The sequence below is a fragment of the Microplitis mediator genome, chromosome 2, assembly GCF_029852145.1.
Source record: "Microplitis mediator isolate UGA2020A chromosome 2, iyMicMedi2.1, whole genome shotgun sequence".
In the NCBI taxonomy this organism is placed as follows: Eukaryota; Metazoa; Arthropoda; class Insecta; order Hymenoptera; family Braconidae; genus Microplitis; species Microplitis mediator.
Window position 1 is genome coordinate 19,860,966 of NC_079970.1, and position 18,987 is coordinate 19,879,952.

The 18,987-nt window shown below is 29.3% G+C and overlaps 2 protein-coding genes and 1 long non-coding RNA gene across 5 annotated transcripts in view; 2 read left to right on the top strand and 1 right to left on the bottom strand.

Annotated features, from left to right (window-relative positions):
• The window catches only part of LOC130663339 (uncharacterized), a 92,295-nt gene that overhangs the window by 15,071 nt on the left and 58,237 nt on the right, over positions 1-18,987 (bottom strand). The gene's annotated exons all lie outside the window — the stretch shown is intronic.
• Positions 4,102-10,916, top strand: LOC130663334 (uncharacterized). 3 transcript variants are annotated; one of them, XM_057462503.1, is made up of 6 exons: positions 4,102-4,225; positions 4,989-5,159; positions 5,362-5,478; positions 7,859-8,005; positions 8,111-8,246; positions 8,312-10,916. In XM_057462503.1, the coding sequence occupies exons 2-6, from the start codon at positions 5,094-5,096 to the stop codon at positions 10,687-10,689; spliced, it is 2,844 nt and encodes a 947-aa protein (XP_057318486.1). In that variant the 5' UTR covers positions 4,102-4,225; positions 4,989-5,093; the 3' UTR covers positions 10,690-10,916. The 3 variants fall into 3 exon arrangements, with proteins under 3 accessions (XP_057318486.1, XP_057318487.1, XP_057318488.1); XM_057462504.1 differs by having other exon boundaries at positions 4,103-4,237; XM_057462505.1 differs by having other exon boundaries at positions 4,103-4,237; positions 5,060-5,159.
• On the top strand, positions 11,930-18,534 carry LOC130663337 (serpin B3-like). Its single transcript, XM_057462509.1, has 8 exons — positions 11,930-12,044; positions 12,114-12,201; positions 13,297-13,370; positions 13,471-13,653; positions 13,724-13,934; positions 15,342-15,550; positions 15,633-15,990; positions 18,400-18,534. The coding sequence occupies exons 1-7, from the start codon at positions 11,964-11,966 to the stop codon at positions 15,681-15,683; spliced, it is 897 nt and encodes a 298-aa protein (XP_057318492.1). The 5' UTR covers positions 11,930-11,963; the 3' UTR covers positions 15,684-15,990; positions 18,400-18,534.

The window sequence follows — 18,987 nt, forward strand, 5'->3', positions numbered from 1 at the left end:
ACAAAGTAGATTAATTATATAAAAGAATTAATGAATAAAAGTGAAATTAAATTATTCAAATATCATAAAAGTAATGATTCACCCCAACATAAATATAGAAAATCTAGCGGTTGCTGTTTTTAAACTGGTGGTCTTGCACATGTATTAATTTTCTGTATCAATTATTATTTAGTTAATATTCTTTTTTGTCTTTATATTTTTATTTTTAATAAAATGTTAATTGTCGACTAAGACAACCGTGGTACTGTTAAAAATGATTTAAAATGAGTGAAGATACAGCGCATCTGTTGCTGTATATAAACCAAAGTGGAAATCAAGTTCAAGTATAGAAAGAAGTTATCAAAATTGATACGAAAAGTTAACACGAGACCACCAGTTTAAAAGCAGCAACCGCTGGTTTTTCTAAATTTCCGTTGGAGCGAATCATCACTTTGGTAATATTTAAATAATGAAATTTCACTTTCATTCATTCATTCTTTTATATAATTAACCTACTTTGTTAATAAAATGTCAAAACAAAAATTCTACTGTTTGAACTTAGCGCTATCTAAAAATTTATCTGTAGAGTTAATTCGTGTATGAAAAAACTTTGTGAGATTTTATAATGCAGAGAAATTCTTTGTAGGGATGCACCACACCCAACTTATCGTTAAGCTTTAATAACAATTACTTTTAAACATTATAATAATTGTGATCCGGCATAATAATTTTTTATAAAAGCATCATAACTTTTTGGATACTTCACTTCCTGTTTTGTCGACACCACAATAAAAATTCGTAGGTTTCCAGCCAATATGTTTCTCCGTGTACTTTTTTAAAATTTATCTTACTTGTGACTCGCTATGTATAATTACGTTTCATAACTGATATAATCCAGTACCTGCAAATCGTTCATGTCTCTGCCAACAGAGAGTTGAACAATAACCATTTCAAAATTTTAAGTACATTCTTATATCTTTATTCGTAAAAAATCGTATCTTATTTCAATAACGTCTGGACAATATAATTATACCGTTACATTAATCTGATAAAATTATTTTAATAAATACGAAATAAAACTACAAGTACAATTATATACATTCAAAATAAATTAAACAAAATTAACGCTGCATAATAAACTCTTATATCAGTGAAGAAATACGATATCGTTGGTACGGCGCAACATGAGAAAAAAATACATTACTCATGTATGATATATAAACATTTGACTATATATACGAACCAACTTTTGTCTTATCGTCACGTTTCATTTATCAAATGGAGCCGGTATTAGGTACTGAAAGTTTAAGTATAATAATCATTTGCATCATTGATGAAGAAAGTATGGAGTTTTTTATTGTTGCGACCAAATTCGAATCGGGTCCATAAATCTCAAAAAAATCTGTATGCTACTCTACAATTATTATTTTTATTAAAAATTATCAATAAACTCGCTCATGGTCCCCTTTTCTCGAGAGAAAATAAATATATAGTATGATTTTTAATTTTTTTTTGAGGAACATAATATGACATCTAACACCGTAACAAAGAGCGACCGCAGTCATGTGCGGTCCCGGGTTATCGAGATAATGTTTAATAAACAACGAGTGACTAAAGCAATCATGATCCCGGATACGTACATTCTCGAACTTCTTATATGTGATTCAAAATACATGTTCTGGTCCACATCATAAAAATAATCTAGCATATTTTCAAACTGTTCACTAACAAAAATCAGTATCCTATCAAAAAACTCCATATGGAAATCCAGCGTCGATTCCTATGTGGGTTCTCTTATGGTGTTTCTGGATGGATTCCCATATGGTTTTCTATAGGAATATTAATCTGTTCTTTTATTCAGATATGCGTATCAATAGACGACGAACATAGAAATCCAGATACCCCATTTCTATAGAAATTACTTCTATAGAAACCCAGATTCCTATATAAATTTCCCACAAAGAAATCCATATATCCAAGTTGCTCTATGGAAATCCAGGTACCCACAGTTTCTTATGTAGATTTCCCATATGGGAATCCAAATATCCATGGTTTCCTACATGGATTCTTATATAAATTCATACCAAAAATATATTAGATTGAAAATTTTTAATAGCATATTTCTTGTAGTAAAACTATACAATGATTCGGAAATATTTTTTTTGTCTCATTGCAGCGACAAGTCAAAGACCAAAAGAATTGAGGCTTTTGAAGCTCAAACTACTTTTTTAATTTTGCCTCGACATTTACTACTTTACACTTCGTCTTTCACTGGACCGATCACCCTATTGTGAAGTTGTTTTGACGTGTTTAATCATGACGGTTTTCGGAGAAGAGGTTTTACACATATTTCGTGTGTGTTGTATTATGTGACTAATTTATATTTTAGCACACACGTGCGCTTGTTGTTTTGGTCTTTACTCCGATGTATATTGTATTTATTTCTGTAGTATTTAACTAGTCACGTCAAGAATAAATAAGCTTCGAATACGTTTTATTTTTTATTTTTATTATTTATTACACGGAGAAGAAATGGAGATTAAGAACGTATGAATTTTTATTATGCTGTAGACCAAACTTGAAGCAGGAAGTTGAGTCACCAAAACATAATTATGCTGTAGTATAATTATTATTGTAAACCTCTAAAAAGTTTTTATTTTTTAATAATTCCTATTTTAGGCAAATAATTTCAATTTAACAATAAGTTTCAAATATATAATATTTTTTGACGTGCAGCATAATAACCCGGGTCAAAAAAATTAAAATTTACTTTTTTGACATAAGGGGGGAAAGCGGTCTGAGATACAAAAAAAAAGAGGATGTATTTGTGATTTTTTTTTCAGAGTACCTTCTTTATTAAAATTCTTAAAATTTGTGAGATTATTAAGCATCATACTAAGAATATTCTTCTAAATTTTCATAAAAAAAAATTGAAAAACGAGCCAGTGGTAGTGGGGAGAAATAAAAAAGCCAAAAAGATTTCTTTAGTACACGGAAAAAAGTAAACTTTAAAAATTAGTGTTTGAAATTATAACCCGGAACTCGGGTGTCAATATGGGAAATTTTAACATTCCATATAATAAATTTTATAATACGTGTCGTCAATTTTCTAAGTATCAGTTACGATTTTTAAAGTTCAAATAGAAATTTTTCTTGCATAGACAATAAATTTTCATACTTATCCTGTAATTATTCACATTTTAATCATAAACAAAAAATTACTATTTAGAATGATAGTATTTACTGACCACTTTATCATTATATTCTTTGTCGTTCTCAATTTCTATAGTTCATTTTTTTCCGTGTACATAAGTTTATCTTGGATTTGAACGAAGGGATAAATAAAATATTCACTTTTGAATTTTTGGTAAAAGTGCAATCAAAAAACTCTGATTTTTCCCAAAAATTCTTCCTTCTGTTTAATTAAAAAATAAGTAGTTATTAAAAAAAAAAAATCCTTCGTTCAAATCCAAAATAAACTTATCTGCTCGAGAAATCTTTTTGGTTTTTTAATTTCTGATGAAGCAGTCATGAGTTATCCTGCCTACGACATGGAGATTTTTTTGAGGTGACTCGTCTCTCCCCACTACCACTGGCTCATTTTTCAATATTTTTTGATGAAAATTTAGCAGAATATTCTTAGAATGATGCTTAATAATGTCACAAATTTTAAGAATTTTAAGAAAGAAGTTACTCAGAAAATAAAATTACAAAAATATCCTCTTTTTTTATATCTCAGACCAGCTTGCCCCTTAGCCAAGCTTATAATAAAAACATATTTTATTTAATAGTTCTTAGTAAACTTCATAGCAATTTATTTGTACGTGTCTTGATAGCAAAGCTTGAAAAAATTTTGCCATCATCTCCTAATTCGCTAAGTAGGTTCTTGAAATGAGCATTTATTCAAAAGTTTATGTATGGGATATAATGCACATTATTATAGCGATATTGCCCACAGTTTTTAACGGATGTCATAAAACTTTTAACTTCTTTTTTATAAGGGTATCGTTTCCTCAAGATTATACTGAGTCGTACAATTAAGAAAACCAAAAACTGTCAAAGAACGTTTTATTCCTCTACCATTCGAGTGGGAGAGTCTTCAGGGTCGCATTTGCATTTAGCCAAGTCAGACGAGTAGTAACTCACGTGTCGGCGAATCGTCAACTTCGCAAGCAACGAAGAATTGCAGATGTTCAAATATTGTGTGTGCGTTTGAAGAGAAAGAAGTCACATAACTAATAATCGTGTAATATAAAATGTATTTTACCTTAACGAGTTATTAAAATTCAAATACAGTATTGGCAATTGCATAAATATTAAACAAAAAAATCATTAAATTTGTGTGTACAATTGAACTATTTTAAACGAAATATTACAAAATTATGGCTTTCTAAAGAATTATAATGATGGTTTATGTAAAAAAAAATATTTTATTATATTATTTTTTCATCGGTTAAAATATTATCAACTTATTAATATTTCCAAAGTATAAATTTAATTTCTAATTCATAATTTAAAATTTTTTATTTAAATTTATAAATTTAAAATAATTTTTTTCATACATTTTAATTAAAAAAAAAAAAAATAAATAAAACGAAAAGTAAAAATACATTTTTTCGATATCTTACTCAGTGTTCAAGACATCGAATGTCATATACTGTGTATTATAAAGATAATTTTTAATTTATATGATAAATTAATTTGTTTTTATTTACACTGAGAGAAAAAAACACTTTTCAAAATATTATGTTTTTTTCCTACAAAAAATTATGCTGGACTTTCAATCTTACATATTTTTAGTGCAAAAATGTGAGGATTTCATTTTAAATCATTTTCTAAATTGAATAGTCTTCAGCTCGATCGATGATGATCGTTTTTTTTTTGGAGTGCTGTAAATAATTTTCGATTTTCTCCTGTTAAGACAATTATTCTTCAATTTGAATACAGTATTAATAATGTTATACTTGAAAAAATATTGTTTTTACACAAGTTAATTTTTTTTTTTTCAGTTTACGAATACTGTAACTACAAATTCTAACGAAGATAATTTAGCTGATTAATATTTTACTATTTTTTTAAGTTTAAAAGAAATTTTTTAATTTCATTAATCAATCATGGGCGGATTTTATCTTCAATCTCTAGTACGTCCTGAACGTATTCAATTATTAGAGGAGAATGAGGTAAACTTTAAAAATTTTTGTGTTATCGTGCCACACGCTTATCCCTTATTCTATCCCACCTTCTTCTGTACACTTATCCACGTCGATAATGTATACGTGTACTTATCAATTATAAATTATCACTTTAAGAAAAATAGTTTATTTAATCATTAATTGAAATAGAAATTTCTTTTATAAATTAATCATTATCTTATGTTATTAGAATTCATGTGGTAGCGACAGGACAAAAAATCTGATCTATTTACCACATCCATCAGTGTCGGAGAAACACTGTATATTTCTAGTGACGAAACATCACGTAAAAATAATTGATTTTGACGTAAATATGAATTATTTAATTATTGCATAAAAATTTTATTTTAGCTGTTCATATTTTTATATAAATTATCACTAAAAAAAAAGATTTATTTGAGCCAAAGATGTCGTATATTTGGATATGGCCAAATAAATATTTAATTGTGAGAAAGACATAATATATTTGAGAAATTTAAGTGCGTAAAATAACAGATTTATTTGGGGTAAAGAAATGATCTAATTGCTGAAAATGTTAGTTAGGACTATGTGTTTCAAATATATGTGAAGTATCGCCAAATTTTCCGTAATTCGGTCACAAATATAAAATCATTGCCACAAATATATTATTTACTTACCATAAATAAATTATGTATTTCAGTCAAAATATATAATTATTTGAACCAACGGGCATATTTAGTTGTATTAAATAAATTTATTTGTCATTAAGGAATATTAAAAAAAAAAAAGTTATTCAAATAAATCGATGTATTTGGGACAAAAAAAATTTTTTTTTTTTTAGTGTATGTAAGGTAAGAAACCTAGTACTCGATCAGAGCTAGTATTCGATCACTCCATGAATTTGTAGATCTATATTTAGTAAAATTTAGTAAATATATGTATACAAACACATGAGTGATCGGGTATTAGTTCCCTGATTGGGTATTGGGTCTCTTACCTTTGTTACGTCCTGGTTGATGTTTTAGCGCTGTCGTAGTTCGGCGGTTGTTTTAAAATTGACGTAATGTAAACTTACATATAATTATAAATAATAATTTGTATGGCTTGAACAGCTACCAGTTGGTGGTTGTAATAAACTGGTTATTCTTGTATATTATAATATATATAATTCGAATCTGTTTTATTCAATGAATAACGAGATAGTTGCGGAGAATTGTGAAATGTACAATAAAATCGCTTCGTTATAATGTTGAGATATTCTTAACAATAACTTCAAGAGGGTGAGAACGAAGTTAAGTTTTTATGAGTCTGACTGCTCTCGATGATTTTATTTCAGACCGATTTCTCTTGATCGAAAAAAACTAGAGTGAGTGTTCTTATCAATACGAGACGCTTGGGCATTAGGCCCGCGCATCATTCGATATAGAGGGGTGGATCGAGATAATCAATATTCTCGAATGATCCATACTCTGTTCTCACGCTTTCTCTGTTTTTGTTATTAACAAATGAGTCACTTATCTATGAACAAAAGTTATCTTAGAACAAAATAGATATTTGTGCAGCTGCACGTCTCGAGGATTTACTCGAGGCATCAGCGTTTATTTGTACATAACAAATATTAAGAAAAAAATACCTTTATCAATATGTTTTAAATATTCTAAATAATATTCTATTATTATATATTTTTACATAATGTTATATTATTATATTATATTATATCCTATGATATAAAGTGACTTATTAATTACGCAACTTGCTAAATTATCAATATAGGGGAGGGTGGGGCAGAGCGGCCCCCCTAAGCCAATTATTATTTTTTGTGGCTTTCAACCATAAGATCACTTTATTTTTGACCTATTTCGAACAAATTTATGGACATTTTGCCAAAATTCTGAAAAAAAAAAATTTTTTTTTGTGGGGCAGAGCGGCCCCCCTCCAAAAAGTGATAAAAAAAATTTTTTTTTTCGTTTTTTTTTTTTTTTAAATTGTTTTCATCATTAAGAATGTATTTCTTTCTCTTGACAACTATTTTTGGTTTTATATTAGTCGAAAAAAATTTTTTAAAGTGTAATAAATCGTTCACTCTCGATTACCTTAATTACTAATTGTTATTTAATAAAAAAAAAAATCAATTCTATAGTTTTACTTTATTTCAAAAATTTATCAACTAAAAAAAAAAATTAATTTTTATAAATTTTTAGTGACCAAATTTGCCTCTTACATAGAGAAACGGCCGAAAAATATGAAAAAATAATTAATTCGGAAGTTTCGGCTGGTCCATTTTGCCCCAGGTGTTATGCGTAGGGCTAGAAATGTGGAATTATACTAATTTTTCTTTAATTTGACGATAAAAATATGAAAAAATTACTTTTTCAAAATTTTGGGCTTGTCCATTTTGCCCCAAATGTCATGCGTAGGGGTAAAAATGCGCAAACATATCGGATTTATAGTAATTAGTCGAAAAAACAAAAATTTTTTTTTTTGATCAAAATTTCAGGGGGGCCGCTCTGCCCCACCCTCCCCTACATCTTAATTAATTAGTTAGGTCTCAGATCGGTCTCTTAATAATTAGTATTTAAAAATAGTCAGAGACGTCTGACGAGCAGATTGGGACGTAACACCTTATAGAGTAAAAACGTAGCTTTTTATAAAGTATTTTATTTACTCAAATCTTCACGTACAAAATATAGAAAATTTGAAAATTAATTAATTTTTTTGTTATGTAGAGTGCCCATGGCACATTCATCAATGGTCAAGCAATTCCGGCGCACACGACGGTGGAACTTTTCGTAAATAACATTATTGGGATCGGAACCAATCAAACTAAGGACGATGATCGTAAGAAAAGTTGTGTGTATCGGCTTCAATTTGATGTAAGTTTATTAACACCAATATTTATCGTAAAAAAAAATAATGATAATAATAATAATAATTTTCTTAAATTTACAAAAATTATGATTTGTAATTATTGATTTTAGGATATATATGCACCTGGGACCAGCTCTAATGAAAACAAATTCAGAGAAGAGAGAAAATCAAAGAGTTATCTATCAACTGTGCCAGATAAAGTTTATAAGCCATTAGACTCCGATGATGAAATAGAAATAAATAATGGTATTGATTAGACAGGTTATTAATTAAACTACTGGGTTTTGAGATATTAATTTTATTTATTTCAGATGACTGTAATCGTTCGGCATCAACGGATCTAATTTCCGATGACGACACTGATCGTGGATTTTCGGATAATCATTCAAAAAGTCAGAGTGAAACTGAGTTGGATAACTTCTACTTAAACGATTCAAAAAAATTTAAAGAAGACAAAATAGATAGAAGTAAAATCAGTCTAAAAAATACTAGAAAAGCTGGAAGTGAGAAGAGTAAAAAAGACGAATTCAAAAATCAGTCTGGAGACAAAGATGCAATGAAAAATAAAGCCATCGATAAAGCTAAAGATAAAGTTATAAGTAACGGAAAAGATAAAATTAAACACAAAGAAAGTGCTGATAAACGAAAATTATCTCGCGAGAATACAACTACTCACGACTTTATTTCAAGGGATTACATCATACCGAAGAAGAAAATGAGAGACTCTGATGGACGAGCCATAACTGTTGACAAAGAAACTACTATCAATAAATCTACTCCAACTAGATTAATTCCTTCTTCAAGGGCAGCTGCATCGACTAAAGCTTCGGAAGATTCATCGACTCATCAGACTACTCCAAATGGTGGTAAAAGCATTTTTATCAACGGAAACAAAACACAGCCGAACATTATTCGAAGTGAGAAAAATAGTGCTTCAACAAGTTCTGGAGCTATTTCTTCAACCCTTACAAATAATAAAGATAAAGTTATCAGAAGAGTTTTTACTGGAAAGGTCCAGAATCATGTTGCTGATAGGGACGTGAATAAAGGTGTCGACAATTATTACAAAAATTATGACATAAACAACAAATTATCCCGGAAAACGAATGAATTTCTGTCGCGCATCTTCAAATGGGATCTAGATTGGTTGGGTTCCGAAGAAGATCGAGACTTACAAAGGTATAGTCCATTAGAAGGGGAATTAATACCACAATTAGGATTCTATGCAAGCTATGATGACTATGATAAAATAATGTCTAATTTGATATTACAAAAAATATGGCTCCACATAACTAGAATTACTGACTGGAAAAATAATCATTTATTTAATGCAGTCGTAAAAGATAATTCAATAAGGAAGGTGCCCATCGGTTTAGTTGATGAGACATTAACTGAATTCGAAATTGAGATACCGTTCAATCGATCAGAACGAAAAGATTTACGCCATCCTGAAAGACACGATTTCATCATGCTCGAGCTGCCTGTGAAAATCAACAACGACGAGAAAATTCAGTACCAAAAAATATTCGCTTGCACAAAAAGTTATCACAAAACATTTGGTCTGTTAACTTATAAAATCGTTACCCGATCTTTGCCAGCGAATATTGTGTTCCAACAAAAACTGGTATTGCAAACTGTCTGCCGCATTGATAAATTTATTCGCATGGCTAGAGCTATCAAATTTTTACCGTTCACTCCACTGATGAAAGGTGTAATTCAGCCAGATTCCAACAAAGAAGTCTATGCTTTACCAAAAGTACCAGATCATAAGCCACCCAAACTAATTACCAATGATAATTTGCCTGGAAATCAAACGGAAGCTGTCTTACGCATCGCTAATGCACTCGCTGGGCCTGATCCTAAAATTTGTCTTCTAGAAGTCTCACGTTCGAATAGATTCGACATTATCGTAAATATTATTACGGAGATAGTTTACGGTAAAAATAAATATCGAACTGATGAACGGAATCGTATACTTGTATGTGCTCGCAGTGATGCCTCGGTAGACGATATTACGAGTAAATTAATCGACGTACGGGATAAATTGAAAAATGATCACAAGCCGATGGAAGTAGTTCGTATAGGCAATCCTAGAACAATAAATCCACGCACTCGTCATGTTTTTTTGAATGAAATCATGCGTTCAGTTATGAATAAAGGAGTCAGTAATGCCAGCGTCGATCAAGAAGTGAATCGTCTGCGATCAAAAATCGAATACATAAATACAAAATTACACTCAAGCAACTATTTACCAAGTCCTAAACGTTATGAATTGACAAATAAACTCGATAGTTGTAATTCGCAAATGTTACTGCTAAATAAGAGTTGCAAACAACCACATTGTGATGATAAAGAATTTAAAGATGTGAATAACAGTATATTGTGGAAAGCAGATGTTATCACTTCTCTCTCATCGTCATTTTTTAATCATCAAATGGAGTGGGCATTTGGTCTCGAAAGTCAAAATAAAACAGACGTATGCATTTTTGATGAAGAAAACTTCAATTATGAGCCAGAAACACTTACTGCTCTCATGCTTGGTGTCACTAAAATATTACTCATAAGAGATCCGAGAGTGTCGGTTCATTATGATGAAATTAGAGCAAAAAAATTCGGTAACCAATCGCTTTTTTCACATATTAGTGAATACTTTGACAATAGAAATCCAGTTATATCTTTAATTCATTAGAGTACGCAACGAGTTAATAAAAAAATGAAATTATTTTATTTGTTACTTGACGGATAAAAAATTTGCATGTTCTATTAAAATCTTTACGAGTGTTATTTGAAAAGTAATTATGCTTCTTAATATTTTGTATTTTTTTTTTTTAATTATATTCTATTCTTTATAAAAATACTTAAGCTAAAGGTAGTTAAGTTGTTAACAATTGTAAGCTATTATTAATTAAAAAATTTGAATAAACAACTATTATTACAACTAAGTTACGTTAAATTAATTTTAATTAATTTTAAAATACTTTATTCGAGGATTTATCAATGTAAGTAAATTTTTTCCAATTACATTGATTATTTATAATTAAATCACATTTCACGTGAAATCAGCTGATAATACGTCATTCGAAGATACATTGGATGGTCATTCTGACAATATTTTTCTCTCCGTGTAGGGTTTATTTCCATACTCACCTAGTAAACCATTACAATGTGAAAATATGATCTTTTTCTATGTAATTATGAGCACTATTCCCATGATTATGGTCATAATTACAATAATTCAGTTATTATACGACATAGGAACTATTACCATAATTATAGGAATTGTTCTCATAATTTATGAAAGCTTTCCCAGAAATTATTATTATAACGTTATGGGTCGATATTTCATAAACGTATTAGGCACGGTTACCATTATTTTCTCTCCGTGAACTATTTTTTTACAACAAAAAACAATTTTTCGAAAACAGTAAAAAAAAAAAAAAAATTCAACATAATGCTCAATTTTATACACAAGTGTTTATGGAATGTTTAAAGAACAAGATTTTTTTATAAAATTTGGCGGATCACCATTTTGCCCCTCCCTCCTCTATATTTCTAACTGCTCCTTAGTTAATTATTTTTGATTCCTTTCATGTATTTTTTTAAAGAGTACATAAACATCACTGTGATAGCTTTCTTCATTAACATGAGAATAAAAATCAAATGGATTAAAGTATTAAAATCGTAACCAGGAATACGTTTATTGTTTTGTTTTACAAACGATATGCGTGCGAATAAATAAATAATATGATCAATCTTTGAAACGTGCTTTGAAACAATCAAGTATGATAATAATCTGAGCCGAGTTCATATTGTATGAAGAAAAGAATTTTATCAAATGTAGATAAGTTATTATTTTTTGCACCACGTTCACGATTAACAATCGTGCACATAAATTTCGTAGGATACACAAATACTTTGCATTAAAACGCAGAATTTATTTGAGAGTCATCATTTGAGCCTAAAATGATTCGTACAATGAAAGTATTCAGTTTCTTAATAATTTTAATTATTTCGATAATTCTGTCATTAACGAGTGAGTCTGAAGTAAGTATTATTATTTTGAAAATGCAAAGTTTGACTGTTGTATTAAATTATTAATTTTTTATAACTAAGGCATGTGTAGGGAAAAATTGGTTTTGTGATTGGATGACAAACAGAAATAATAGTAGAGAAACTACTACAACTTTTTCTACTTCAGTTAGTAAGTTTTTTATTGAATGTTATTAAAAATTTATTTCATGGATACACATAATAAATTTACAAAGATATCTTAAATTTTCCAAGTGGAAATTCAAGACCCGATTTGATCGTGAAAGTTTCCGATTTCTTTGATGTTTGATTTACTGCCTAAAAAGCAGACACTTATTTTGTCCTACAAGATGGAATATAAGAGTAAATACATTGAAACCAGGCACAAAATAATACTATTAGAATCATGCTTAAAAACGCCTAGAAAGTATTGGTTCTAATCACATTCAGATTGTTTTCTTTTTTGGTTTTATAAAAATCCGTAAAAAAGTTATTTTTTGAAATTACATTAAATTTTGTACAGTGTTCTAAATTTTTATGAATTTTTACAAATATTTATAACAGTACAAAACTTTATAGTATTTTTTATTCGAGTTTTAATTGTTTGTTTTTTTTTTCTAAACGTTCATGGTTTTTTTTTCCATGGCGATTTTAGTTACATTTGATGCGTAAAATTTAATTAATTTTCAAAATAGTCCCTTGAAATTCTGAAAATTTTTAACGGTTGCTCTGTGTGGCATAATATGATCCCGATGAAAAAAGATTTTATACAATTATATATAGACCGTATATAAATATATATATACCATATATAATTATATACAGACTATATATAAATTGGATAGAAAAAAAGCCCGATCCAATTGTATACAATTTGTATAGAAATTGTATACAATTCTATACAAATTGTATACAATTCTATATAATTATATACAATTCTATATATTGCAATTATATAGAATTGTATATAATTATATAGCACTGCATATAATTATATAGAATTGTATATAATTTGTATAAAATTGTATATAATTATATAGACTTGTATACATTTTGTATAGAATCGTATACAATTTTTATAAACTTGTATACAATTGGATCGGGCCATTTTTTGTATATAATTTTATACAATTGTATAAAATCTTTTTTCATCGGGATATAGAACAACATTATCTTGTGGCTGAAAATTTTCTATCATTCATCGTAATTTATTTCATTGTTATTATCAGTATTGATATCACTAATGATATATATTCTTCCGATTCAGCGGAAGATGAAAAAATGCAGGCAATTCGTAATATTTCATCCAGTATTAATCAATTTTCCATTGAATTACATCAGGTAAGAAAATGATTCAATCAACAAGAACATATAATATCCAATAAAATAAATAAATTACATTATAATAATAATATAATTTAAATATTATTTATCAAAAAAGGCTATGGCAAAAAAAACAAATGGAAGTTTTATCTCATCGCTATTAAGTGCATTAATGGTACTTATGATGGCAGCTTACGGTGCACGTGATAAAAATGCCGAAGAAATGAATTCTATGTTACATTTCGATACTAATAATAATACGTACAAAACAGGCATATATTCATTGATTGAAATGTTTGATGTAAGTGATCAAATACAACAAAGCATTACAATGAAAACTAACTTTTAATATTTAATATTTATTCACTCAGGCACTCAATCCAATAAGATTTAAATTGGCAAATAAAATTTTCGCTGGGAGAAATCGAGAAATTAAATCAGACTTTATGAGCTTAGTTAGAGAAACATTCAAATCGTCAATTGAAAATGTTGATTTTGGACGTTCTGAAGATACGACGGCGAAAATAAATAATTGGCGTGCAGAAAAAAATTATCAGCGTATTAGAAATATTGTTGAGTCTGGTAAGTTCTTTTAAAATGTACAAATCTGTAAGTACAATTATATTATAAATTATAAATAATTTGCATAAGTTAATATCGATTATTTAAGAAATGCTTTTGTATAGCGGTGCTACTTAGCGGTGTTACCCGATCTTAAAAATCGAGTTTTCATCAGATGTCGATGTTTTGATGTCTACACGGAAAAAAAAGTAGGTGCTGCAACAGGACAAAATCCTGTTGCAGCAACAGGATCGATAAAATAAGGAACAAGTTTCATGTACCAATTGTTTTTTTTCAGTATAGTAAAATTTAAAAATTAAAAAAAAAATCAATTTAGAAAAAGTTCAAGTTATGAAAAAAATTCAAATTTTGAAAAAAAATTTTAATTTTAAAAGTGGAATTTTTTTCCGAACTAAATGTTTTTTTTCAAATTTTGAAATTTTACTATACTGACAAAAAAATTGGTACATGAAACTTGTTCCTTATTTCATTGATTCCACTAAAAATCCTATTGCTGCAACAGGATGTGTCCTGTTCGGCTGCCCAATTTCAAAACACAGTAACTGACAAAAATAAAATTTTTGTCATACGCATCGAATCATGTTCACAAGACTCCACTAAAACTAAAAATACTAAAAAATCGATTTCGAAAAATTTGTCACTTACTGTGTTTTGAAATTGGGCAGCCGTGTTACTGTAACATGAAAATCCTGTTGTTTCCACAGGACTGCGTCCTGTTGCACCCAATTCGGTATCGCGCCGAGTGCTCTACCAGTTGAGCTATCCGGCACTATACTATATTCCATTCAATTAGATCTATAACTTATTCAGCCACACCGTCCATTGTATGGTAATACACCATTTATGGAAGCAAAGTATTAAAAGCACAATCAAACTGAAAGTTATTGGTTCTGTAGAGTAGCGGTGAAACGTCTGTCTCTCACGCAAAGTATGTTTAGGTGTCCTGGGTTCGAATCCCTTTTTCTAAACGTTGAGTGAAATTTTAAATGAACTTAAATAAAACGAGAATAATTATTGTATCAACAGCATCAATGACTTGAACTAATTTATATTTTTTTTTTAATGAAAAAACTTACTCAGTTATATCAAAAACATCAGAGTCAGTTCAAATAAATTGCTACCTTCACTCAAGAAACTCTCACTTTGGAGCAAAGAATATATTCAAACAATATATTGTCAAACGTAGAGAGGGCGGTAGACTCGATCGCTTCACGCATTTGGCTACTTGAGCCAAATGAATCTGGATTGACGTCAGGAATTATTGTTTACAGTACAGGTGTTATTTTAACAATGTTTTCAGAATTAAATTTAACACCGATCGCCTTAACACCAGGATAGCGTGGAATAACACCAGTTTTTTTTTTAAGTGCATACTAAATTTTTTAAAAAATTGTTTATTCTTTACAGATGAAATTAGTGCCGATACTGAATTTTTCTTCATGAATTCGATATATTTTTCGGCATTATGGAAAACGGCCTTTAATGAATCAGATACTAAACCAAGAAAGTTTAAAATCACTAAGGAAAAAACCATAGAACGACCGATAATGAAAAGAAGCAAAGATTATGTTTATCTTACAGAATTTAGTTTGTTTGTTGTACCATTCGATTTCAAGGTATTATTGTAAAGAATCTATTGGATTTATTCAATACTTTACTTCATCATTGATTTCTTATTTTATTTTCAATTGTTAAAAGAGAGATTCCAATAATGATGAATCAATGAGATTAATTACGCTGTATCCTTAAGAACGTAACATTGAGGATATTGAACGAAACCTTAATTATATTCAACAAAATTTACATCCATCGAATTTCGCTGATCTTAATGATGATGGACCGGACCGTTATAATCTACTCATTCCAAAATTCAGAATTGAAAGTACAATCAATTTGGAGGATATGCTCAATCAAGTAGGAATGAAGACTGCATTCCAACAATTACATAACTTTTCCGGGATCTCAAAACAAGGTTCCGGACTAAAAATGAACAAAGTAGTTCAAAAATTTTCATTAGAAATTAACGAATTAGGCATCGAAGCTGCAATTCACAGTGGTAAAAAATAACACTTTTTTTTTAAATACATCGTCTTTTCTCTTAAATTCGAAATAGTGAAAGAAGTGAGTATTCACTGTATATTATGGTGGTCGTTAAAAATTAAATTATCTCGGACGCCCCATAAAACAATTTTATTTAGTGAAAAACTACGTGGGGAATTTGGTTTATTTTTTTTTAAGTAAAAAGAACACGTGTCTCGGACGTTCAAAGTTCATTTTTCGATAAAACCTTTTTTTTATTATATATTTTTTCTTATATATCTCATCAAATATGCAGATTAATGGAAAAAATCATAGGAACAATTTTGTAGGAAATTTAATTCTTGACAAAAAAGGTCACATTCATTTTTGTTTTTTATAAAATGTGCATTTATGAAGACATTTTAAAAATACTTTTTTTAGATCTGATGAGTTGAGCTTTTTCAAGATAAAAAATGTTGAAAATGACATGTTTCTAATATATAAAAACTATAACCCGACTAGAATTTCTTCCTGATTTGCCTGAAGTACCATAAGGACCTTATCAGGTTAATATAAGGTTTGCCTTATTAGGGCAAACCTGACAAGTTCCTTGTCAGGACCTCATCAGGATATCCTTATTCAAAAAAAAGTTATTTGCCATCAGGTCAACCTGACGAGTTCCTGATCAGAACCCCATCAGGATATCCTTATTCAAAAAAAAAGTTATTTGCCATCGGGTCAACCTGACAAGTTCCTGATCAGGATCTCGTCAGGATATCTCTACTAAAAAAAAAGTTATTTGCCATCGGGTCAACCTGACGAGTTCCTGATCAGGACCTCGTCAGGATATCCTTATTCAAAAAAAAAGTTATTTGCCATCCCTTTAAATATTTCATTTACAGGCTAAAAATTTAAAAAAGTACAGAAGAATATTATATAAAAATCACGTCAATCATTGTAGCACATATTTTTTACTTCTTTATCAGTTATTCTTTGACATCATAATGAATATTATATTTACACTTTAAAGATCACATATGTATGTCAGCCCAGTGGATAGCATCGAGAACTTTGAATCGGAAGGACGCAGGTTCGAGCCCAGCAGTTATCGGAATTTTTTCATCAATAAAAAATATGTTTACTTCCTCTAATTAATGCTCTCAATACAATAGACAACATTCTCGATCGAATTAAAATTCTCTTATTTTTTTTTTTGCAATTTAATATTTTTTTAAAAATAATTACTAATACAGTAATCCTGATAAGGATATAATGAGGATATCCTGGTAAGGAACTGATAAGGCAATCCTGATAAGGACGTGATGAGGATATCCTGGTAAGGTCCTGATAAGGCAATCCCGATAAGGGCCTCATGGGTCTTAAGCGTTACATCCATATCAGGATTCTCGTCAGGATACCCTGATCGGGACCTTATTTGAAATAAGGTTAACCCGATAAGGACCTCGTCAGGCCCTTATGAAAAATTCTAGTCGGGAACAAGCATTAATGATTGATACGTTACGAGTTACGAAGTTGTCTATATGTAAGAAAAACGTCATTTTTAACATTCATAATCTTTAAAATGCTCAATTGATAAGAACTAAAAAAATTTTTTCTCAATATCTTCGTAAATACACATTGTATAAAAAAAATGGACATGACCTTTTTTGTCAAGAATTTAATTTTCTGTAAGAAGGACAATTTAATATATTTCACTTGCTAGTAAATAGAACCAAATATTTATTTAACAATTAAACATTATTAAACCCGACAACTAATCGTATAATATGGACAGTTAACAATAAGTAATATAATAAGGGTAAGGATAAGGGTGAGAATAGTTAGATGACGTTACGTTGGGTCCTCTCGGAGGGCCCCGTCGGAATGCTTCTTCTTCATCCTCTTCAATGTCCTTCTCGCCCTTCTCTAGTGGGGATGAGCCTTGTCACAGGCTGGGGAAAGCTCCTGACGTCAGAGGCTACGGGCCTCAAGATGCATACCGAGCAAAAGACTCGGTATTCAGGAAGGAGTAGCTTACATTCCCTACAACATTGTTTCTATCATTTTTTCCTTCAATATGCATATTTCATGAGATATTAAAAAAAACCGCGATCGTATCGAAAAATGAACTTTGATCGTACTGAGGCACGTGTTCATTTTACTTAAAAAGAAAAAACCGGATTCCCCACCTAATTTTTTTACTAAAAAGAAGCTTTTTATGGGGCGTTTGAAAAAATCCAATTTTTAACGACCACCCTACTGTTTATACTAGTAAAAAAGTATGTCACTAATTCAAATAGTGGTATACTTTTCACTGATAAAAAGTAAATATTCAGTGCCAAATATTAGTGGTTGTAACATGATTTTCACTTATTCGTTTTTAGAGAGATAAAATTATGTTACGATAATGATCATTAATTTAAATGTAATAAAATTATCTTTACAGAAGCTTCTTTAGCCAATAAAAAAGGAAATAGTGGTTCACCATCAAACCAACCTCAAATTTTAAATTACAGGCCGTTCGTCTTTTATGCTACATATAATAACACTATTCTTTTTACTGGACGTGTTATCGATGGGAAATTATAATTTTTAAACATTTCAAAAAATTTCATTTTTTGTTCAATATATCAATAACTTAAGTGAATAAAGGTTGATTAGAATTATTATTTTATAATTATTAATATCAAAACATTTATTTCAAATTTTTAAAATATGCATGAATATATATATATATATATATATATAAATAAAATAACATTTTTGTGTGTTAAAAAATCAATCGATTGTGATAGTTCAAACAAGATAAATACGGTGTGTTAAATTGACACCCAGGAGTGTCAAAAATTCAACACACGCTTTTTTTTACACTTTGACGAGATTCGTTTTTTACCCCTGATTAAACAAAACGATTCACTCAATGATGAATCTATGTATGTAGTAGTAAAATTCAATTGTTTTATAACAGGGTATATCTCAACCTTGTCAAGTTTGACCCCTTTATTAATTGATCTTAATAAGGGCGCCACTGGAA